Here is a 24896-nt window from a genome sequence, read left to right on the forward strand (position 1 = left end):
ATTAACATGGATAAAGTTTAAAGTGAGAAAATTAGGAATGCGAGGTAACTTTAGTTAAAGTAACAAGAAATTTAAAGAGAAAAAAAAACCAAATAGAATTCATACAATATTTAATCTTTAATAATAAGGATGAAAAAGAGAATAAGATTTTTCTAATATTTAATTAAATGTTGCATCTGCAGGTACAATCATAGTGTTAGTAGTTAAAATAAATTTCTATAGTTGTTTAAGGGGAGGAAAATTTCTATCGGAGAGAAAACAGAAAAAAGATATAATTTTTCAAAAACTTCTTATTTTGTTGGACAAATTGTATACAAGTCGTTGAAGGGTCTTATGAAAGCGACAATAATTTTTTATCGGTGATACTCGACGAATAGATGAGACGGAAAAAGGTGTGCCTCGACGAGGATTATAGTGACAGGAATATCCACTGTGTCATAAATCCTCCGGTAATTGTGGCCAATTAATTGGCATGCAAATGAGGTGAAGCGCAAATCACCGGGATGGAGGCGGATCCATTCATCTGAAGGCGATCTGAAAGCGTCCTCCTTCATTCAGACTTTTCACTCTTTGTTCCTGCGTGATCGTCTGCTCAATTGACTACAGTAGTTGCAGTTACGCAGATTCTTTTCTTTTTTTTCTTGAAAAAAAGATTGAGAAATGCGCGACGTCGCGACTTGCCAAGGCCGACTCCCAAAATTCACAAACATGCCGAAACAGTCTTTCCAAGAATCTTGTCGTACAAACACGCATTTTGAATAATTACATGTATCATGAATCAAATGTTTGTAACAGTATACGATATAGGACTGTTATGATATCTTCTAATAAGACTAATTACAAGCTGCGATAAATAAAAAAAAAAAATCCTTAGAGTTGGAGCTATATTTTTAAGTTTACTTACTTTTTTCTACTTTACTAACTGTTTTTCTAAATGTTCTATTTTTATATATTTTTGCAATTTTAAATTATTTTATCTAAATATTTGTGATAGATTTTATTAAATTATATGAATAATCATAAGGCAGATTAATGAAAGTAATTGCTTTATAATTAGTAAGCATAACATTAACCTTTCCCAAACTCAATTAAAATATATTCATGTTTCATTAATACACGCCGCAATTAATTATGATGCTGCTGTGTATTGCGAAATTAATGGTAACAGTGTGGTTTACAGGGGAATAAAGAGCTGTAATTGTTACCCACATAACATATGTATGTATCGCATTCGCGTCGTTGCGACGCCAGTGTTATTTACACCAACGAAGAAATGGAATATTGAATGAAACCAAGCGTGTCTGACAGATTACGGCACGGCACAATGTCGTGAATTAAATACGCGAATACAAGCGATCCACCGTCGGGCGCCAGGCCGATTTCGAAAAACCAGTTTTACGACCTCTAATAATCGTTTCCTTGCCGAGAAGACCCTCGCCGAATTTAGTGTCCACGTCATCGTGATCTTTCCGCTGACCGCGTGACGTAAGTCCTCGTCCCAAATTCCTGGGCGTTTGCTGCCGCAGAATTTTGCGGCTGTTGCGGAAAGGACGGAGTTTCGCGAACAGACGGACTTTCCCGGGTTATACTCTGTAATACGCGAAAGTCGGATGCCTCGAGCAAGGAAATGGGAAACGTCGGGAAAGTCGAGCGCACCGGTCGGCCAGCCACAAAAAGCATCCGCAAGGAAAGTGAAAAAGCAGAAAAGAGTTGTCGCTTAACTCGGCTACATCCATCATTGGTTTTCAATTACGAAAAAACACCTTTTTTTCCCGGTTTTTCTTGTTTATGGAATAAATATCTAATGGACATTTATATCTTAAGATTCTTCTTAAATTTTTGAATGTTAGAGATAATTATATTCATATGTAAAAAATATGTACATATACATACTCACGTAGAAAATACAAAAGCAAATATAATGATTATTCGCAGATAAGGAATACATTTGCGCTCCTCGACTCAAGGTAATTCGAAAATTACATATTTAAGGGCTGCGAATGCCCTGGAGCACGATATATGTGGTCGGAAGACAAATCTCTATCCGCGTACAAGCGTAACGATTATTCGCAGTTCAAACGGAGGAGGAGCGCGCAGCAATAAAATCTCTCGGGATTTCATATAAATTCCCAGTCCGTGACATAGTGTCTCCCGTTTCTGTGAATGAAGCCAGGAAACAGCAGAGACTCGGTGGTTTTTGTGGAGTTAACTTTGGATTATCAGCACTAACGTTTCACGAGCTCTCTCTTTCTTCCCGTTCTTTTCAACCCTCTCTTTTACCGCCTCTCTCTTTTTCTCTTTGCATTGGAATCGTCCTCTCTCGTAAGGGCTTGTAAACGACTTACACAAAATTGATTCGCCATGCTCGACAGCGAGGTGTCTCGCTTCGAAAACTATGCAATTTCGAGATTTGCGTCATGGTGAGGTTGAGGTTGTCGAAAAAACGAAGATAATTGCGATCGTGGAATAAATTATAACGAAAGCGATACGGAGTGGGCGTATTCGGCGCTTCCTCGACGCTTTAAAGGTCCATTCCTGCAGCTGAAGCCAGTTATTGTAATGCAACAGACGATCATTAATGTCTGCTTTGATAATGTTGTCTTTGTATATTTGGTCTTTTAAGATGAGCAAATGCATAGTCGACCAATCAATTTGGTTGTAATTAATGTTTTCCTAATAATGATTGACTATTAAACTTTATTTCTCAGGCAATCACATATTTGTGATATTTTACATTTCTTTGGAGAATAACAAGATTATTTCTATAATCAATAATAAGCGATTTATAATAATTTCTAAATTTTAAGTGTCTCTTTGTTTATCATAAATCCTATATTTTATAAGTTTTTAATATTAAAAATTTTTTAAATTTTAATAAAATTTATGAAAAAAGATAGATTTTTATATTTTTTAAATTAATTTGATTATTATAATTATAATTTGATTATAAATCTGATTTTAAATTTTTATTTGATTATAATACTTTTTATACACTAAAAGCTATTTGTTCTAATAGTAATTAGTTCTTGGAAATTCTGAAGCTGTACATTTTGAATCACTGATTGCTTTTTTCGTATTTAAATAATATCCAACAAAGTCATTTCATCGTGTGGATTTATGAGTCTCGTCATCGCGAATTGAATTTTATTGGCACTAGTATTGTGAAGCTTCGCTTCAACGAATGCGATGTTCATCATTAATCAAGCATCGCGATGTGTCGGAACAAAAAGTCGAAATGTCGCAGATGTGTAAATACGCACGACAGTAAAAGGGAATCCTTTCAGGGAATGAAGACGCGGGCACACATATAATATCACTCATATAAAACGCATCGGCGCGTTTGTGCGTATTATGGGTTTGTGGGTTACATGTTAGCCGGTCCGAACGCAATTATTCGGCGCGCACGACGAGCCAATGCTAATGAATATTGATGTGCCGCGCCAGTACGCTCAGCTCGAGGTCAATGCATTAGCATTATTAACACTTCGGGGCATCGAATCGCACAGTCCGGCACGACGAAAGAGAAAATACGCCCGTGATTCCATTGTGTTTCTTTTACCTTCGCGTCAAACACGTGGCCAACATGACTCGTCCTTTTTCACTTTTTACGTATGTCTCTTGCTAAATTTACTGTTATTAATTCTGTATAATTATTTTCGAATGATTAGTTTTCACAGCCGTGCAAAGAGAAGGGACTTAAAAAAACGATGGCAAATATAATTTCCAAAAGAGGTACTTGATTTCCCATTTAGCAGACTTTTTTCCATTCTAATGAGATCTACAATGGTGCTGCTAACCATTGTCATTGTTGAAGAACGGCTATCAGAATTATGTGCTGAATCAAAGAAAGCGCTCGGTATCGGCCATTCTCACATTTTATCGATCACCTTTAAGCAGCACTTCGAAGCTTTTTGTTTCGAGCCCGCAGTTAACTTTTCTGTAGAGACGTCTGCTGGTCGTTAAACGATTAAACGAGAAGAAACGTCCGGTGAGAGCTTTTCCCGGATCGTTCGAGGAGCTTTGCCGATAACTTCAGTTCAAAATAACTTTTCAGATTTTCTAGATTTTCCCTCTTCCAGAAGAATTCTGGAAGAAGAGGTATACACACTGGAAAACGATTTTATCAAGAAATAACGTCTATATATACAATTGTGTGTACATACAATTTCGATGTAATGAAAAAATTCGGTTATTTTATATAATTTTTATAAATTTTATATTCGGCAATTTTAATAATCTTTATATGTTTATATAATATTGTTTATATTATGATTATTTTTGCTTTCCTGCGGTTGATTAATATGACCTAGAAATTATAATTTCAGAATGAACTCTCGCCAAGGATCATTGATCCGCACAGTCATTTAAGCTTAGCGAACTCACGAAGCCAAGCTCGATATATTGCGGATTTACATACGTACACACACACATATATACTTCTTTATAAATAATAACACAGTGAACAATTAAAGAAAAACAAAAAAATAAAAAAAATAAACAAAAACAATAAAAAAATAACAAAAAAAAAATAAAATATGCTGAATATATAAAGAAGAAAAATTAAAGTAACGTATATATGATGGAAATTTTATTAAGTTACAAACACAACAACAAAAAAATTTTAGAATATAATTTTACAATATAATACAATATAGAATAAAACATACATACTATAAAAATTATTTATGAATTGTTCTTTTCGTCGATGTATCTTTCATGTCAGTTTAGCTTCTAAGAAAATTGAACTTAAAATACGTTAGTATCGATTTTTCTTTTCGTATATTATAGATTGCAATTGTGTGCGCGTGTTGTTGATCTTGATAGACATAAGATTAATAAATAACACTACTTAAAACGAAAGAGAACAGCAGATTATTGCTGACAAGTAGTATTTGTTTCACGACAAATGTCGACACAAAGAATATTCGTTGAAAAAAAAGACAGATGCAAATAAGTCAGATGCCTGGGAATTGGCTCATGGTAATGGATCGCCTTAATTTGCCCCTGCAAAGTACTATTACTAACAATGAAATTTGACAGCCGACTGACAGTGCCGCTCCCCAAATGCCCAGTCAGTAATCGTATTAAATTGTTTTGTAATCTGTCTGTTGGTCGTGCATATTTTGCTTGATGCTGTGGAGAGACTTTTAAATAATTTAATTTACAATACGTTAAAATCATACATTTCAATTATTTTATATCTGAAAAATAATTTTAGATTAACTGTAATTACATTATAATTATATTAAAGTTCCTGGAGGAGTAAAAATAAAAGGTCGGTAGAAACTTTTCCACCAAATCGCCGAGATCACACGGGATGAACGCAGAAGTTTCGTTGTTTCGTTTACCTGTGGAGATTTCATTTACGATAAATATGCGTGGTAACGTTACACCGACCTGTCTCACCTCGAGCTACACGCAGACTGTTATTTAAAAGATCTTAACAAATGACTAGTCAGGTCGGGCTCCTTATTATCCATGACTCCTTGGAGCGCCATAGGACGCTAATTGCAAACTTTCATTACGAGTCACGCTCGGCTCGACGGACGCAACGCTGATCGCGATAGGCTTCCGCGAGATTCTACGAGCGAGTACAAGCGAGACTGTAGATGAGAGAAAGAGAAGAGAAAAGAGCGCCCAGAGCGTGATAGGTAGCGCTACACGCTCGTAAATATTAAGATACTACTCCACCTAAGCTGATATAGAAGTGTTTATTATAACTCGTGTTGCGGTACACACGTAATGTAATTGTTGTATGAACCAAAAGTGGTAATGACATTCGCTGGCGTTAAGACGATCGTAAAGAGAGTTTAAGCAGTAAATTCAGATAAAACAGAGATGATAATTCCTTCTTGTACACATTATTTCTTAGTATAGGCCTAATTTATAACTGTAATCATTATTAAGCTCTGTTACGAAAAGATGTTTGAGTAGCATAAGACCGACTTTAAAATAGCCCGTCGTTATTCATACGCTTAAAATAATAATAACTTGCGTAACGCACGGTATCTTGATTTCTGGTAACATTAATTACTACTATGATTACAGATATTTATATTATACGCGACAAGAGCTCGCGATGTTTTAATAGATTCTAATAGAATATCTTGGCAATGTATTTTGCGAATCGCAAAAGTAGTCGATCCAACGTCCTCCTCGATCGCGATCATTCATCTTAATCTCAACCCCATTTCCTATCCCCGGAAGGGAACGCACTCGCTTCGTCATCGATGATCCCGCCACGTCGATAATCACGATGATCGATCATTCGCATCTCGACGGGCGTACGCACGCATGCACGCATCGATTAGGAACTGCATTTCGCGCCTGCACGCTCGAGTCGCCACCGCCGCATGCGTGGGCGATCCGCCTCGGAGCAGCCGGCGATGCACGCGCGATGCACACGTCGTGCGACGTGCACGTGTGTTCGTGACTCACGGTAGGCATTCTCGCGCGACAAACCGGTAACCAACGCGGCCGTTTACACCGCGAACACCGCGGCCACTTTGTCCCCGACGTGTCTCTCTCTCTCTCTCTCTCTCTCTCTCTCTCTCTCTCTCTCTCTCTCTCTCTCTCTTTCTCTCGGCCCCGCCTCGCGCTGCTCTTAAACTCGCGTTTACAAGTGTCGGCGGGCGCGAGGATTCACGCCGCCTGTCACGCCGCATGTCCGCGAGCGGAACGGATTTAGGAGAGAAAGAACTTCCAAGGTCGAGAGGCGAGGACTGTGCGCGTGGACTCTTCGACTCTTTCATCGCGTCGTGATAGATTGCGTAGATTTGTCCAAGACCGTGGGTGAAACTGGATGTTTCGTATTCAGGAGGGCGGGGGGGGTATGTATCGTTGTATGAATTTAGTTTGTGATGTATCTCGCGATAAAAGCAAGGATTTATCTGTGGAATATGACAGGGATGAACGCGACTGCGGGAAATTAAACGTTTTTACGAAATGGCCATTCTCGTGGGATGCGTTTCGATCGCGTATATTAAATTCAGTCAGATTCAAAATATTGTTTCTTGTCTTGGTGATTTATCAGTGATGATTTGCCAGTTGTTAACATCTATTAGCTGTCTAGTAAATTTATTGTTAGAAAAGTTAACGTTAATATCATAACAAAGTTTATAAAATTGTGACAATTTTAGGCTAAAGTAGAGATAAATTGATGCTAAAAATATTGAAAGCTATAGTGACAGCATCAGTCTCATTGTCAAACATCAATTCTCGTAGATCTCCTTGAAAAAAAAAAGATATTTTACATAAAACATATATGTGTACGTTAAATACATACTTTGATGTTCTTTTCTCATAGATATCGCTGTTCTTTATATTCTTTTTATAAAATTTCCCATCGTTTAATTGACATTAATTATGGACGTTCTAGAGGTCTTGAGAGATCATAAATTAAAGAACTGAACGTACATTACAACGTACATTCTTAACTTTCGCTCTTAAATCACTTATCGATGTCGAGACATTTTATAAAAGTATGACTTATAGTAAGAAATCTGCCGTTCGTTCGTGTTTTTCCATTTATCAGTAATTCCTCTCTAGTTAATTCGTTAATGTCAGGGTGAGAATCGCAAAGTTAACCCACGCCTCCGTAGAATTCCACGAATGCGACATCGCGCCGCCGTTTATACCGGCCTTTTTCATCGGTAATATGCGCCTGTTAAATTGGCAATATATTCCAAATATTATTGAATCGTTTCCTCGAATCATAGGAATTTAAATGTGATTCTAACTTAATTGAGCATGTCTCTTTTTACACAAATATTGTCGTATTTATTTAACATCAATGAATTATAATTGCGAATAAGTCAGATGAGACAACGCGTCTTTGTTATTCTTTTTTGTTGTTATCCTTTTTGTTGCATCTTTTACATTCGTATACATATTTTGAATTATGTTGCAAGTACGTAAGAACAATAATACCGCAAATTGCGAAACTAAATTATACTATAATGCTAGTATAATTACTAATGAGTATACAACATTTCATAAACGGTATTGAAATGATTTTGCATAATCATAGGTTATTATACGTAATCGCTCCTCGCTTTAACAACTATTCACCGTAACAGTAGTATATATAGTGCTTGAGAGAAGCTTGAAATTATAAACTATAAGCTTATAGTTAGACCATAGTATAATCAATTTCTAAGAAAGTTACTGCAGTAAATTTTAGTCACGATAGACATTTACTCATTTCAAAAATATTCTCTTATTCCCACGGAGTATCAAAATTATGTTTTAATATATAAATTTTTGATATATAAATAACATTTGTTTCAATTTTAATTCTATATGAAGCAGCAAACCACATTTAATGGATTGCAATAATTAAGGCTCCTCCTAGCTTAACTAAGAGCTCAGGACTTACTTTAGCCCAAACCATCGTCCAACAAGACCATTAAGACTCTGCACTTGAGCAGTGTTATGACGTCATAAAGTTGCGTACAAAGTTTCTACGACCCCGAGAGAATCACTTGGTGATGAGACAGTCGTTTATTCGCTCGCGCAGTTGGCGTATTTAACACCAGATGAAAGAGAAAGCTACGTCATGGTGTGGGCATAATCTTCTTTTTTTTTTTTTACGTCTTTTTTGTCGTTCAATTCTGCGACACCTTATCGCGCTCACGAATCAACCACAGCGGCAGCGCCCGGCGAGATGGGAGCTCGTGCGAGGGAAAGAAGACACGTGGGCGCGCTTAACTCTTATCCACCTTACGTCGCCGAAGAAGTCGTCAACCGCCCTCTTCGGGATTTTACGACTGTCGAGTGTAAGTCGGTATTTAACGCTAGTAAATCAAGAGGCGGCGGTTCGAACGCCGTAGACTTTTACGACGGCTAATGATCGACGCCGCACCGGCACACATCCGATGCTGCGGCGTCGGCTCGCGCGAGCATAATTACAAGAGACATTTGCATATATTAGATCGGGATGCGTATGATTAAGTCGTGTGTATTCCGGTTATAAGCATGGCCTTACCTGTAACAGTACGATGGGAACTATTTCTTGTCATTATCGTTTACTTACTGTTATTATCTGTCACTGAGAAGATTTCTCGCGTGCATGCATACACGCGACTCCTCATGTCTGCGCGAGGGAATGGTGCAAGTTACATGCAGGATATTTCACAAATTGCACATTTTGAGTCCATCGAGTCTTACGAGTTAGAATTTTTTATCCACGAAGATTTTACCGAACGCGAGATATCTTCGGAGCTTTTTAATTTTTGACACTAAATGTCTCGTCTATTGAAGTCTCTTTAATGAAAACGCTAAACGTTAAAATAAGACACGAAAAGAATACGAGATCGAAATATATTTTCAAGCCTTTATATTCGTTTTACACGTGCCATAGCATAAATAATATTGCGAAGGCGAAGACAGGCGTAGCAGAGCGGCGCGTTTTTAAAAAAAATAATTAATCGTCGCGCGTTTCATCGTAATGATCCGCGGCTAAAGGCGAGAAACTTCAAGCCTCGGTACGAGAATCTCTTCGGGGCTCGTTCGTCCCGCCAATTAAGAAGAGACACGATATCCGGCGCGAGATCCCGCAAGGTAACGAAGCTCGTTTGCTACGCAACGCGCAGCGCGCAGCTTCTCGGCGACGCGATTCGTTCACTTTCATTTTCACCTTTCTCGACTAGTTATGCTAATTACATCCCTCCCTTTTTTTCTTCTCTTTCCCCGATCGTCGATGATAATATTAGATCATTAAATCGTCCGTGCGCATCCGCCATAACTTTGGTCCTCATAGCCGAGGATGAGAAACGGCGAGTGGAGGCAAGTTCGGCGCGATATATGTAAATATCTCAGACTTGTACCTGCGACGTGTTAAGTGATTTTTAAGTAACACGCGATACCCGCTGCTCGTGGAACGCGGTCCGGACACTATCGCGCAATATCTGATGCGAGAAATTCTCCGCATGATTCCAATGCATACTTTAAAAAGAAAGTCTCGTGCTATTATCGAGTCTTATACTACTTATTTAATGGAGAGACTTGCAACTTGACTAAGATATGCCTTATGCATTATTAGAAAAGTTTCTCTGTGCATATTATCATTCGTTTTAAAATATTAAAAGAAGATTTCAGGATTAGGATACATTAAAGAGACTTCAGAATTATAACAACTTTTATAGTTAATAATGCACTTTATTTGTTCAATAAATTGTTCGAATTACTTTTCTGCTTTTATATTTTTATTACATATATTATATATATAAAACTTTTAAAACGCGCGTGTATATTTGAATAGGAATAATGTAAAAATATATATCGATAAAATATATGAAATATTTTTCAAAAAATAGCATAACGATAGTACGTGCTTTTGATTGGTCCGGCGATCACGTCCTCGCCGTAATCTCGGCGACCTTGGAACCCTGACTACCACAACATCGGCGAATAACCTCAGCTGGCCTCATCCTTTCGTCCTTCCTCATCTCCCCTTATTCCTCCACCAATTTCATCGTCGGTTCGATCTTAAGCAGCTTTCACACTGAATATTTCTACTAAAAATCTAATATAATGAAGAAAAAGAACAATATTTCTTGTATGACATAATAGTAATGTATACAAAAAAATTAATTTGATGTTCAACATGAATATTAAAACGATCTAATATAGTATTAAAGTCGCATAGATATTTGACAAATTGGTTCCTTCGTGAACACCTTTGTGATTGATACTCGAACGATTCGTTGATTGTCAAGTGCAATCGAAATCTTTCTTCTGGTCCTTTTGATATGCATGTATTCAAGACACTTCAACACGCTGGAACAAAAGTGCTCTTCCATTGACGAGTGTTTTAGAGCAGTGATGAAAAGCAAAGTGTCTTGAAGTACAAGATGCGTTACACGGTAGTCAAATAGTCTTAATACAAGATATTATATTCTTAAGTTCTCCGATATTTTTATCTTACTATTTATTAAATTTATGCGTACATTTTATGTGATATTTTGGCGCAATTTAGCGTATACGTATTGCAATCCGCTTAAAATTTTCATTGCATTCCGAATGCGAATATCATTCTATTATTTCACAAGCAGACTCATTTCGTGTTCACTTTAATCGAAAGTAGATTACACGATCACATGCTCGATGCGGGACACAGCTGAGAGAGAAAGGTCATAACGTCTTATTATCTCTCGCCGAAGTAGGTTGTCTGTCAATCGATTATACGGTAAATCATTTAAGCGTAGTCCTCAGACTCCAGACTTCTTGGAAATCGAAACGATTCCCGATGGAGACCCCACATGTGCAAACGTGCGCGCGCGTATGTGGGTCAGTGAGGCGATCAGCATCGGCGTAAACTCTTCTTATCGATCGTTGGCTTATCGAGAGTAAACACGGAAAGACTTCGTAGTACTACGAAGATAAGGAATCGTCTACATTGTCGGGCGTCCATTCATTCCGCGTCGGTGCTTGGTTTAATTAGTGGTCGGCTTTGACTTCATTGATTAAAGAGAGACGGAGCTTATCATTTGCCTTCGAGTCGAGCGGATGTTGTGGAATTGTTGTTTTATGACGGCGTCCTGTGCAGGACTCGTAAAGCTAGTCTGAATCGAATTACGATTCAGCCTTGCGCAGAACGCTGGCGTCACTGACTATTGTGAGAGGCATTGAGAAGACTATAAAGTCTTATAAGATTCGATACGATCGGTTTCCTCTCTCGAAAGAATTTTGTGAGATTTTTGGAGCATCTCCCCATGTAGCTTCGAGAAAGCGGAAAGACCTTTGTAATATTGTCAAGTTAAGGAAGCGCGTATCTACTTTCTATTTAATAATACCCTTGTCCCTAGCTACGAAGAAGTTTGAAAGAGCAAGATATCGTGGAATTTTGAGAGGAAATTTCATGAAAACTTGTTGCTTCTTTCACTCTGCAGAACTTTTGATACACTTCGTATATACTTCTGGGAATAGAGTTTTGCTAGACTTCTCCCTTCATGCGCATCTCGGGACGAATTTGTTAAATTTCTAACACATCCATTTCTCAACGCTACAATATGGATTATTCCCTTCTCAAGGAACGTCGAAATTCACCGTGCCCTTTAATATTTCATACGGATATCGTCATCAACTACTACCTCAAGTATTTTTAAGGGAAACCAGCCGTCATTTGTTCACGCGTATTTGTGTAACACGTACGGAGGACGCGAGAAAGCCATTCGCTCGTTGAAAAATATTCTGGTAGCGACTGGCAGTAACTGGAAGCAATAATTTCTACGGCGACTTCGCGACATTCCGGTTTTTTCTTCTCCTCCTCGTACGCGCGCACACTCTGGTACATTCTGAAGTGGCCAACCGGACGACATCGTAGGGGAAGGAATGCAAACACACGACGGAACTGTGTGCACATTGCTTATGTGTCCACGTGGGTGGTTGGCTAAAGTGGGTGGCTGCTTGGCCAGCTAGGCTGATCGGTGGGAGAGTGGTGCTTCAAGTGCCCACTATGCCTGATTCCACAAGCTGTAACTTCTGGTTTACCTTTTCGTCGACCTTCGAGACATCGAGCCAAAAAAATAATGGAGTAAAAGTTTTTTAACAATAGCAAAAGGATAGGATTAATGTTAAATGTATATTCGATAAAAATATGATATGTTATAAAAATTTTTAATAATTGCCATTTGATAATCGTAGTTAAAGTTCATAATTATGCTAATCATGAGAATTGCTAGAAATATTTACAGCACTTCCAAAACTTAAAAATGGTGCGTTTCATTTGACGGCTGTCGGGAGGTATAAAATATAAAACAGCTTACGGTAACTTTGCATAATGTTATACGACATGATGCGGATTATTTGCCGAACGATTGCGTGACACCGTCGTTGTATCACGCTGCTGATACGCGAGCAGCTCGACGGCACCATTAAAACTTGAGCCATAATAATACTTGGCTTCGCACGCACCTTTTGCTCCACGTGGCGGCGATAACGCCTCATGAAAACTGCCGCTGCTCGACTTTATGACGCGCGATACAGCGACTTAACAACCGGGACGATACGCCAAGAAAGATACCGCGATCTGCGAATATTCGCAGAAACGATAATCGGGGTTTGTCTCTTCGACCCAAAGCCCCACTTTTACACAACATGCTGTCAGACGGGTGTTTGGGAAACATAATAAAGATATCTAATCTCTTATATATATTTTCGTTTCTTTTTGCAGTTCAATATTGAAATATATAAACAAAATCTAGCACGAGTATTTGAGGCGTCTCCATTATAAATTACATTTATGATTCTCTCCCGTGTCGTATTGTTAGCCAACGGTTCTCCGCTTCAATCGAGATCAAAATAGACGAGATGGTGCGCTTGAACGAAATTCTCGATTAATTAAAGCGAGCTAAAAGCACTTTCGAACGATGAGACTCAAGCGCAATCAGCAGTTGCTGCGAGTCGATGCAGCCTCGCCTCGCGGCGTGCATCTTAATTACTTTCACAAATACACGGCCGCTAGGCCGGGAGACAAATTGCATTCCACGGCGGGGCCAATCGGCGTGCAATTATGCGACGTCCCATAACTCAGATCTTCTTCTTCCTCGTGACTCCATTGTCCACCGTCCCAGCACGCTCGGCGCTGACACGCTGTCGTCGATGGGGGATAAGTCCTCCTCGAATCTTCCCTGTTTTCGCAAGCGAAAGCACGAGTGCACGTGCAAATCTCGCTTCGTGCAAACGACCTCGCGTTACCAACGCGCTCGCGTAGGACGTGCGGTGCTCCTTTTCCGCGTGGGGATATCCTGAAAACTTTTTATACATACGTGCGCGGCCCGGCGCGGCGTGGCGTGGGCGTCGAGCCCACGTTCTCCAATGTTCTCTCCAGTCGTTCTCCAGGGTTCTTCGACTCGCTCTCCACCGCTCTTCAGCTCGCTCTCCGCCGACAGATCGTTGAAATCTTGACGGAAATCTTGGTTGTTTTAAGCCCTCGCACTCCGGGTGTTTTTTCCTCGTTTCACTTTTGCGTACTTACAGCAACGTTACTACGACAGTGCTGTATGTAAAATGGGCGTGTTGAAGACAGTTTTGCCCAAGCCGTTTAATCTTTCATGCTTCAGCTGACGTATTCCATTAATTATATACATGATATATACTATCTTTATTAATTATACTTTTGCATCGTGGAGTCAGGTTTGCAACATTAGTCACGTCATGTACTTTGGCCGAAACTTCGTTGTGACTAATTATAAACGACGAATTGCAATTTATTCGCGATTATTGTTTAATTCGATTTTTGTGTTTTATTACCTTGACTCAGATAGATATCGTCGCGCTTCAGCTCGAAAGAACCAATTGAAGCAGATAAGGCGCGATAATGAGCCGCTCTAATCGCACCGATGTTACGTAAGATTCTATCTTTTTTTATCTAATGAAACGTATTCAGCCATTTTCTGTCGTTGCTGTTATAAGTGAAGCTCCAATGAGGCACAATAGTCGCGACCAGGAAACTCCATTTGCCGTAATAGACTCATTGTTCGGTCGCGCACGTGACACTCATACGTATAAAGCCGGTGCGCGAGATTAGCCGCATCGATAAACGGATTAATTAAACATCGAATTAGAGCGGAATGCGCGCTTCAGCTCTAATTAACTTGATTCGTTTAAGATTGCGATCGTGCGGGATCACCTGCGCCGCCTAATACTTCTTCGACTATTACTTACGCCGATATCACCGTTGTCACTTTAACGTGCGACGAATCACACGTTCGTTTTGTTACGTAAGCGCAGCTGGGCATATACATATTGCGTCGCGACGATAAACCGCACCTCGATATCAATATCGCACCTCGTGGCTTCACGAATTCTAGCAATGTTTCAAAATGCATCGACCATGTTTCCATATTTGCAGAAATCTTTTACAATTTGACTTTTATTCATACGTACAAATTTTGTAAAAATGTCTTAACATTCAACTAGTAATGTAAAACATTCTGAAATATATATTTTGAAATATATATTTTGAAATATATGTTTTGAAGTATCGTACTAAAAGAAATTTTATGTTTAGTGTACTATTAACATTAGACTAATATTAGATAATATTATCAAAGATAAAGATTCGTCATAGTGAACAAAGATAGCATTGATCTAAATGTAAAGTTACATTGTATATCTGATTAGATTATTTTTGACCACAGATATCTTTGGTTTCAAGTTCACAGTATAATTTTCTGAATTTACAAGATATTAATAATACTATAAAATAATAAAATAATATATGAGGAAACATTTTTGCTATCGTTGCCGTTGTAATTCGTTTCAGCACGACTGCATCGAACGTTCATGTTGAATGCGCAAACATAAACCCGCGGCCTTCGTCGACATCGCTGCAGCAAAGTTTGCCGATGCGTTTGCAACGGTCTATGGTTTCGCGACCTAGAATTAAACATTGTATATATGACGCATGTGGGTAACAATTATTATCATAATTACAATCTTGATATCTAGCAACAGTAAGGGTGATACAGACTAAGTTTATGAGAAAATAAATTCCTGCGATAAATTTACCAACTTTCTCAAGTTGCTTTTTGTAAATAATTAAAAAAATTTTTAATATATATATATATATATATATATATGTATATTATATATTTACAATGTCGTAGATAAAGTATAAGAATAATAGTATTGTAAATATATTTTTGCAGTAACAAAATTAGTCTAATTTCATAAAGTTATTATCTAATTGGCCATATGCCAGTTCGCTTGCGTGTTCATGTTCGACTCGCCAGAGGAAAATTAATCGAATATGATCTATAGCTATCATCCCGGATGTGTTCAGTGAATCATACGACAGCAGCCACAGTGAACATTATTTATAGATGTATGTAGTCGTTTTCGAGTAAAATTGTAGATCGTTTCTAAAATGAGAAAATATCTTCATTGTCGTTACAATTCTAAAAATAAAGAGATGGAAACTTTTCTTTTGTTTTCTCTTATTTTTTTCTTATTCTTTTTCTGTGAGTAGTTTTAAACCGTTCAGTTTTACATTCGTGGTATTTCGATTAAACGTTATCATCAACAGCATTGAATTTATTTCATTCGTCAAAACGTACATGTCCATCTGTCCCCGAGATAAATTTACATCAGCCGATTGCATCCGATCGATCCGTTCCATCCGCGCGGCTCGCGGATATAACGGCGAATATTCGAGATTGGGAAAATGCTCTGAAACCGCTCCGTTTTTTCGTATCCTCAATATGATATCACCATCGCGAGACAGCTTTTTGCCTCTCCTGAATGGAAAATCAATCTCTTCTCTCCTCGATCCTTTATCGAGATTCTGGCGCACAGCCGACATTGGTTACGCAAGCAACAAGGGTCGCGCCGTAGTAACTTCGACAGAAATCCCCTTTGCAGTTTCTGCCGTCGGTCCCCACTCTCTCTCTCGACGGCGGTCTTACGATGCCGATGCGACACGGTGAAGACGAAGAGCACGCCGTGCTCACGGCGAACGGCACATGCGACGCACGTCTCCCGGTGACTCGTGAGCGTGGATCGTGAGTGCCACGACTCGTCGTGTGCGCACAACAGCGATCAGTCGGCGTACGTGCACACGTGTGAGCGCACGTACGCGAAGCGTACGCGAGCGCGCGTGAGAAATACGAATAGGGATAGGGAGACATAGACTCTTCAAAAGATCCAAAAATCTGATCTATCCGGGGATCGCGGAAAGTGGAGCAATCTTTCAATTTCATAAAAGTCGCGTTAACATTGTGCGAAACTACGCTTCATCGATTGTAAGATTTCTTTGGATCAACTTGAGTTATTTCAACTCACTCGGAATTAATATTGTGGAATTTAGTGTTTGTGAATAAATTTGTGAAATTAGATAATGTGATATATATATATATATATATATATAAAATATGTGTGTGTGTGTGTGTGTGTGTGTGTGTGTGTGTGTGTGTTATCATGCGCAGAGTCGCATACGCGAGAATAAATTGTGTTGTTAATAAAGAGTTTTTTTAAGCCCTTGTGATATTCCCAGGATGAAATTCTTAAAATAGTACTTAAATTAGTTTTTAAAATAATATTTGTAAATTCATAATTGTTTTCATTCACAGTTATTGGATTTTTGTTAATCCAACAAATTTCGCATTTGTGTATTTAAAATATTTACATGATTTAATGTCAATTTAAATTAAGAGTAAAAAATGGTTAATATTATACGAAAATATCTCGATAATTATTGTTAACATTAGATTTGTTTAATATTATATTACTTTTAATTAATAATATAATAGAAACTTTATAGATAGGATGAATTAATGATAATTAAAATGTATAAAATATAAAGTTAGTGATTCTTTTTAATTAAAATTATTTTAATAATAATAATATAATGACATGTCAGAAAGAAATATAAAGATTTTAAGAAGAAAATTTATATCGATGATATATAGGGATTTTGATAGTTATTTCTGTTTGACAATTATCTATTTTATTTTTAATTTTGTATGTTGGTTTATACGTTAACGTTGGAATTGAATAACAGATATTACACTTGGTGTAAACTTTATAAGCTCAAAAGTGTGTTTTACGAGTTTCTTACAAACGTTCTTATCGAATAATCCTTGTACAAATGTCTCCAAGTAATCGTATATCAATTTTTATCCCACAAAAATGATATAGGTAGTATATGTCGCCTGATTGCATGCGTTGACGCAAAGTGCAAAGAGCGATATAATTATATAAATATTTGTATGACTGTTACGAGATACGAGATGCGAGATGCTTAGTATGGTCAAAACTGGAGGAGTCAAAAAAAGAATATAATCCGATTATATCCGGCTGGTTATCTCTCGATTATGCATTCAGCCATACTTTGATGCTGATGCGTAGCAGACGCGTGGGTGGCGGCGATCTTGAATTACTGTTGAGAGACGTTATTATTCTACGAGGAAGTTATTGGTCCATAAAACTTTGCCTCGCTTCCAAGTTTAATTGTAAACAAAAATGAAGCTGAACTTAATTATTTAAAACATTTATCTTTTTTCTAAATTTATGATAATACACGAAACTTCCAAATTTAGAAAATTTAAGTAGCAAGAAATATTATTGTCATTATGGTAATTTGGTAATTTATGTTTTATAAAAAAGATATTTATAAGAGATGAATATGTTTTTATTATAAGTACGCAAAAAGATAAAGTGTAATGCGGAATTAAATTTTCTCTGCTTATTACAATTTACATAATTACGTTTAAATTAAACGTGTTCAATTTTATAAAAAGAAGTTAAACCTCGAAATCAGATCTATCTATCTACATCTCTATCTATTTAAAATTTCTGGGAAATTGAGGATTTTGCTACAACAGAATCTCATGTAAAGGGAAAGTATAGAGACTTCTTTATTCATGTCTGCTTTACACGTGATCATTCTCACGTGTTTTAATGACACATAAGCATAAGTTAGTAGCAATGCGTGAGAGCGATGATTGTTTGCTTATCTTACGTCATAAACAGCACATTGCCTGCTACTGCATAATAGAGATAATAACGATGAAGTGCTAATTTGAAAATGTTTTCCATTGCGTAATTATCAATTAAAATTACGTGCTTCAAGTTTGGGAAAATATTTTATGCGGAATATGTCACCGGTATCGTGCTCGTCTGATCTTTCTGGGGCACTAGAATCATCAATTGACCTTTTCGTTACCAATGTCCCAGTGAAACGTAATACTGCTGGGACAATAACGACCCATATACTATTATATTCTCACCGAGATGTATCGCATGTATCACATGTATCACAAATTATAAACATATTCGGTTCTATAACTCTCTCTTTTACATGACAATAGATATCAATTAATATCATCAATTATAAAGAGATTTCCAAAAATGTGACAAATTTAAACTCTCTCTCTTTCTATGGATTAGAGAGAATACGATCAAGTTTCTTCTATCTTCCGATTAATACGAACACCTCCATGTATAAATGTATAATTTTGCGCTGAAATAATAATTTTACCGCAAATTGTCGCGCTTTAGCATGATATTGGCGCGATAATCTCGCGGTATTAAACCGCTGTAGCACTTTGTCCCGTCGCGTCATGTCGCGTCGTGTCCCACGATAGAATCGACACCCTCATTTAAACGTGGCAACATTTCGCTCTCTCGTGGACTGTCACGTCGCGGGCGTCGTACCGTATCGCAATGGAAGAAATTCTACAGTTTATTGTTGGCCCCGATAAACGCTGCGCGCTCATATATATCTGTAAAAGGCCGATAGCACACCGTGAGAAACGGTACCTGAGGTGTAGTATCCTTTGGCCGATGTGCTCGCGAAACGTGCGCGAAACGTGCGCGGTCCGATCGCTTAAAGAGGAGACTTCGTAGCACGAGCACGAAGCAGAGCAGACATGTAACCTGAATTTCTTTCGTGAACAAACGACGACAGCGGCAACGACCGCGTGCACAGCTGGGCCCAGAGCCGAGGTGGACGTTGAGGTTTTGCTCGTAGCTCGTAATCCCCTACCAGGACTCGTTTGCTCAGGAAATGGAAGATCTCCGCTCGCAATTTTCGGTCTAACAAAGAGTGATATACCCGAGTTTATTTCCGGGTTAGCCGCTCATAAAGAGACCCATTTTATTTCTAATTCTAGATTTGCCTTTTTACTATTGTTTGTGAGATTCCTCAAGTAACTGTTTAGGTACGAGAATGAAACACTTTTATATGTGACGTATTTTCTTCTACTTTAACTTTGAAATAAACTCGTGAGAGTTTATTTATATTTTCGCAGTTCGCATAATTCTGACTGCGTTAATGGAAATTTTAATTTTTTATCAACATCTATTTCGTTTTTGAGCGACGATCAATCCTTTTAATCCCGACTTTACACAAAACATTTCCGTTTCCATTTCCTTTCTCCGATGTTACGTAGAAATAAAATTTTTTACAGTTATTTGCATTTCACTGGTGCACAACAGTCGAGAATATCCGGGATTACCATGCATTCGGTTTGTGAAAAAAGGGAAGCGTTCTTCTGTTAAATCGCGACTGTACAAATGCCGAGGTTTCGTTGTCAGTGTAATCTCGATCTTGCGCGCCAGGTCGTTTATCCTCCCCGAAGCGATGCTGCGGAAGAGAAGAGAGGTTCGGCCTCGCTCTCCCTCGCGTGGTCTATCATGTCCGTATGTATCTTAAAGCATACTGTTGTCATCAACGTTTGAAAGTCGGCAACAGAAAGTTCTCGCTCTCTCCCTCGACATATTAGAGACAACTCCGAACATGCCGGATTTTTAACGCTCACTCCTCTCGATTGTCTAACGAACCGAGGCCGATGACAGATAAATGCGAAGATCGTGTCATCTCGTGAAAGATCTCTCCGCGCCAGTGACGGCGACGGGTCTCTGATATTAGCCAGATAAGCTTGAATAGCTTCGCAGGAGGTGTTTTACGTCGGAGTAAACATATCGTTGGTTATTACAGCTGCTCGCATGCTGGATGCGCTAGCGGGACGAAAAGTCAGGCGAGATTATCTCGCCACAGTGCCTTCGAATGACTAGAAGTGACATCTTTCCAAGTACATCGAGCATGCAGCGTCCTTTACACACCATGAAAGATAGGCGGATGATCGGTTTAATGCGGCGAACGCTAGCGATAATCTTTCTAGTCCGACGTTACGACTAAAGTTTCGCGCGCGATGCACAAAGAGACACAGGCAAAATTGTGGAACACAATTACCGTTACGAACGCGAGCGAAACGCATCGCGAATTCCCACAGGAAGCAGTGACTTTTGCTATTATTATTACCGGCTTAATTCATAACTCGCATTTGTCTATGAGTGGTAGTAGTGCGCGTAGTTGGAGAACATTTATTAGCTCCCTTTCGACGATCCGGGGACTGTTGGGAATCCGCGAAACTTGCCGACTGAACATTTTCACATTAACATTAACCCGCAAGATTAATAGCACGCGGAAATCCTCGAGGTATGGTAAAAAGAAACCGAAAGATCGTAATCAGCCAGATCGGGGACCATATATCGTGAGAACATCGCAGTGGCTGTTCTCCATCTTGTCACCGAGAAACCATATGCATTTTATGCACTCGATATCCTTACAACGGTTTGAAATCCAGTACGCGTTCGAAATACGATATACCACGAACGGAACCGATCGAAGAGAAAGGGCAATGAGCCCTTGGTCATTCGACATGAACGTTGAAACCAGTTAAGTTTCAAGGACAGAGGTTCGAATACGAAAATGGAAATTTTTTCACGCGGACTAACGCCCGGTTGCACCAACATTATTTTAGCTTTAAGCGAGACTTAAACATGTATCTGTCTTTCTTTCTAAATAAATAAAGTGCTCCAACTCGTGGAATCGTTATAGTTAATAATGAATATTTTTTTCCTCGATTTTTGTGATTTAATTTTTTTCAATTTCTTAAACATAATCGAATTAACATTGTAACAATTTCAGAAAAAATATTGGTCGATGGATATTGATGTGTATCAAAATTATGTGATTTTTTAAAGCAAAATACTTTTTATAATATACTTTTAGATTAAATTTAGCAAATAACCTATTTAGTAAATAAACTTTGTTTTAAATAAAATAATTTTAGTAGTCTTTTTATTGATAAAAATGCACTGGATTTTCTTCTAAATAAAGAATTTTTTGTCTACGTAGGAAACTCGACTGATATAAATAGTATTCAAGGTCCTCTTATTTCGAAAGGGAAATATTTCGAATGTTGGTATGTGCTGCGAGTGAACACGTGAGACGAATTGATGTCGCTTTCAAAGTTCTTGAAAGGATTCCGCAGTTTATCGACGAAGTCACGCGAATTCGAGGCGTGGATTTGTACGTCGAAGTCAGAAGAGAAAAATATTACTACGGGTTTACCAAATGGACCAATAAATCTTTATATTTAATACTGTTGGTATGAAGAGTGCTTGTATGAAAAGTTTTCGAATGTTTTATCTGCTCAATAATTATCGAGATAAAATGTTTAATTCCGAAAATATTTATTTAACATATATTTTTAGTAATCAAATTTCTCCCAATTTATTCTACCCGGATAAATATAATATTATATAAATTATAATTATATATTAAGACTCAAAATTAATGATAATAATATATTATTAATGATAATAATATGAACATTAATATGATTATCTAATTTTGTAGCTAAAATGTCAATTATTAATTTTTGATAAAAAATTGAATGCCGACAAAAACCCGAATGAAATATCGGATGTGACATGCCATGTGTCAGTGTGATTTCGTATGAGCTGCTCCGGACACACACTCCAATCGAATGGAGACTCAGCAAGGGCGATGAATGATGGACCAACGTGACCGGTTGGTGCGACGACAGCGTCCCCGACGATGAAGAGTGCAGAACCGGCCGCGCGTCGTCGTGGCCATTATCACGCGACCTTCTCTCGCACTTCGCTGTGTGTCATCGATTATTTATATGTCTAAGAAAGAGCGGAATCTTTCGAGAACATTCGCAGAAACAAGAGAGAGAGAGAGAGAGAGAGAGAGAGGGAGAGAGAGAAAGAGAGAGACACGACTCGTGAACATTTGAAGGAGCGAAGGGAAACGGGGCCTTCCTTGTCCTTCTCTTCGACTCTTCTTCTTGTACTCTTGGTCTCTTCCGCGCAACGTCGAGATAAAGAGACGTCGGGAAGTTCGACGCGAGGAATGCCCGCGGGATGAAGGCTAAGATACCACGGAAAGAACTGGACGATCTCTTCGATGAGGTACGCGGTAAGATCGCTCGATAGGAAATGCGCCGCGGCATCGAATCCGAAGGGACTTCAATTCGGCGTGCGATCGCTTCCTCCTCGATGCGCTTCGCGATTTTTGCGATCGCGCGATTAGTCTTCGCGGCATCGTCGCTCGAAGACACGAGGCCGATCGGCATGCCAACACTTCGTCGGCACGTCAAGCGTGTTTAATTTTAATGACGCGGGAATAACGAATGCGTCATGACGTGGTTCTGGAAGATACGGAGAGGAGAAAGTACCAACTTCTCTTTTGAATATATTAAATGTTTCATATCTTACTTTGTCCAGATCGTTCGATTGTCTTTCTTAATTATTTATTGCAATTATTTAAATTAAAATTGAATAATACTTCATGAAAAATTTTTTGGTTTCTAATTCAAGCATAAGCTTTAAAAATAGTGACTTTTTTGATGCACGATACGAAAAGTGCGAATCGTAAGGTATGAAATATGACAGCGAGGTCGAATGTGATCTCGTCTGTCAGCGCGCTTCGAATTACAGCAGAAATTCCAAGAACTTCCTGATGTACCCGCAAAACCTCAACTAGAGAAGCGACGTGTCGTCTCGGTTGTCGGATAACGTGGCGCGCCATGTTCAACGTATATCGTCACGAAACTCGCGCGCACTCGCGCTTTTACGCTCCGACGGACAATCGATCCTGAAAAATTTCGCGAAGTGAAGAACGTCGCATGCAAACGAGGTGATGCCGCTGCTCGCGACGGTGTCGCAATCCTTTCACGGATAACAAGAAACAAAAAGCGGAACCACGCTGCGTTGCATTACCGCCGCGATGCAATCAATTTTTGCCGCGTGCTCGAGTCGACCGCGCGTGTTTGCGAGGGGATTACATGATAGATAACAGTCGATCTTAGTCTCGGACGATCGCGATAGGCGATTTTAACAGAAGTAGAGGAAGAAAAGGTGGTCCGCTAATAACGAAAAATCTTTCCTCAATAATAAACGTTGCTTATATCAATTGTTATCACGATTGTTATTATAAATAAGATGAACCGTGCATTAAAAATGGCTAAGATATCATGCTCTGATGAATCTGTGATAAATTTTTAAATTAAAAAGGTATTCCAAGAGGAAAAGAGAGATTTATTTATTCTAAAAATTATACGCTTATAAATTATATTGATTTGTTACTTTTTTATATCATAGAATACCTAAACTAAAACTAATTAGAGACATTTAATAACGTCAATTTGAAAGTTATTTTAAGGGTGGTTATTAATACTTTTTAATATTATTAAATGTTATAAAGAAAGGCAATATTTTTGTTTAAAATACAACTGCAATTAATTAGCCTTAAATTGAAAGTGGAAAGAACTCCACTAGTATAGTTATCTGTGAATCTAAATAATTATATAACATAAACAACCAGGTTTTCGCTGTCACGGTACGAACGATGCGATTCATTATGAACAACAGCGTCGGAAGAGGGTTTTGTTTCGCAATATCGCGCTTTATTCGCCATAAATCGTGATTTAACTGAAGCACCATTTAAACCGCGTCTTTGTTTACGATGAAAACGATCGCACCCCGCACGCGTTCCGCTGTACCATATCCGGTAGTCGACCTCCGCGTAGATCGTCCGGATCGCCATATGAATGCCACGGACGTATCTAACGATCTCGATCGTGCTGGATCATTCCCGGTGTAGCGTCATGAAAGACGGAGGCTAAATCACAGTGACCCGTTAGTCTCGATCGTATATACGTTTATGTAAACCCGTACGATCGGCATGGCACGCACACAAACGCGTCTTCATTCGGTCTCTCGCATCTCATGTACATCGAGATTCTGTGTGGAACAGACGTCGGGTGACATGAAACATAAATTTCCCTATATTGATTTTTATTATTTACCACATAAATTTTACGTTTTAGAGAAAGTTATAAATTATTTATACATTTCTTTCTCACGTGGAGAAAGATGCTACATATGTACTTTATATATGTATTTCGGTTAATCTAACAGAAATTTCGTGATGTTCGCAATAAAATAAATTTATTTTTAATTTTAAGATTTTTCAACATGTTATTGAAATTTCAGAGAATTAATTATGCTGACACTAATAATTATGCTCTTAAAATATAAATTAATTCTCTCCTATTCAATTCTACTAAGAAATTATT

General features: G+C 38.3%; 1 protein-coding gene across 11 annotated transcripts in view; it reads left to right on the forward strand.

The window, feature by feature from the left end:
- The window catches only part of by (focal adhesion protein tensin), a 158663-nt gene that overhangs the window by 65455 nt on the left and 68312 nt on the right, over nt 1–24896 (forward strand). The window contains exons 1-2 of one of the 11 annotated variants that reach the window (XM_089082637.1): nt 16528–16745; nt 22151–22728. The exons of 9 other annotated variants lie outside the window; for them this stretch is intronic. In XM_089082637.1, coding sequence (XP_088938763.1) covers nt 22681–22728 — 48 coding nt within the window. In that variant the 5' untranslated portion in view covers nt 16528–16745; nt 22151–22680. Of the gene's footprint in view, nt 1–16527; nt 16746–16897; nt 17015–22150; nt 22729–24896 lie in introns of those variants that run through there. One more of the 11 variants, XM_089082635.1, reaches the window with a different exon arrangement.

The sequence above is a fragment of the Pogonomyrmex barbatus genome, unplaced genomic scaffold (assembly GCF_055798465.1).
Source record: "Pogonomyrmex barbatus isolate J1 unplaced genomic scaffold, ASM5579846v1 scaffold6, whole genome shotgun sequence".
In the NCBI taxonomy this organism is placed as follows: domain Eukaryota; kingdom Metazoa; phylum Arthropoda; class Insecta; order Hymenoptera; family Formicidae; genus Pogonomyrmex; species Pogonomyrmex barbatus.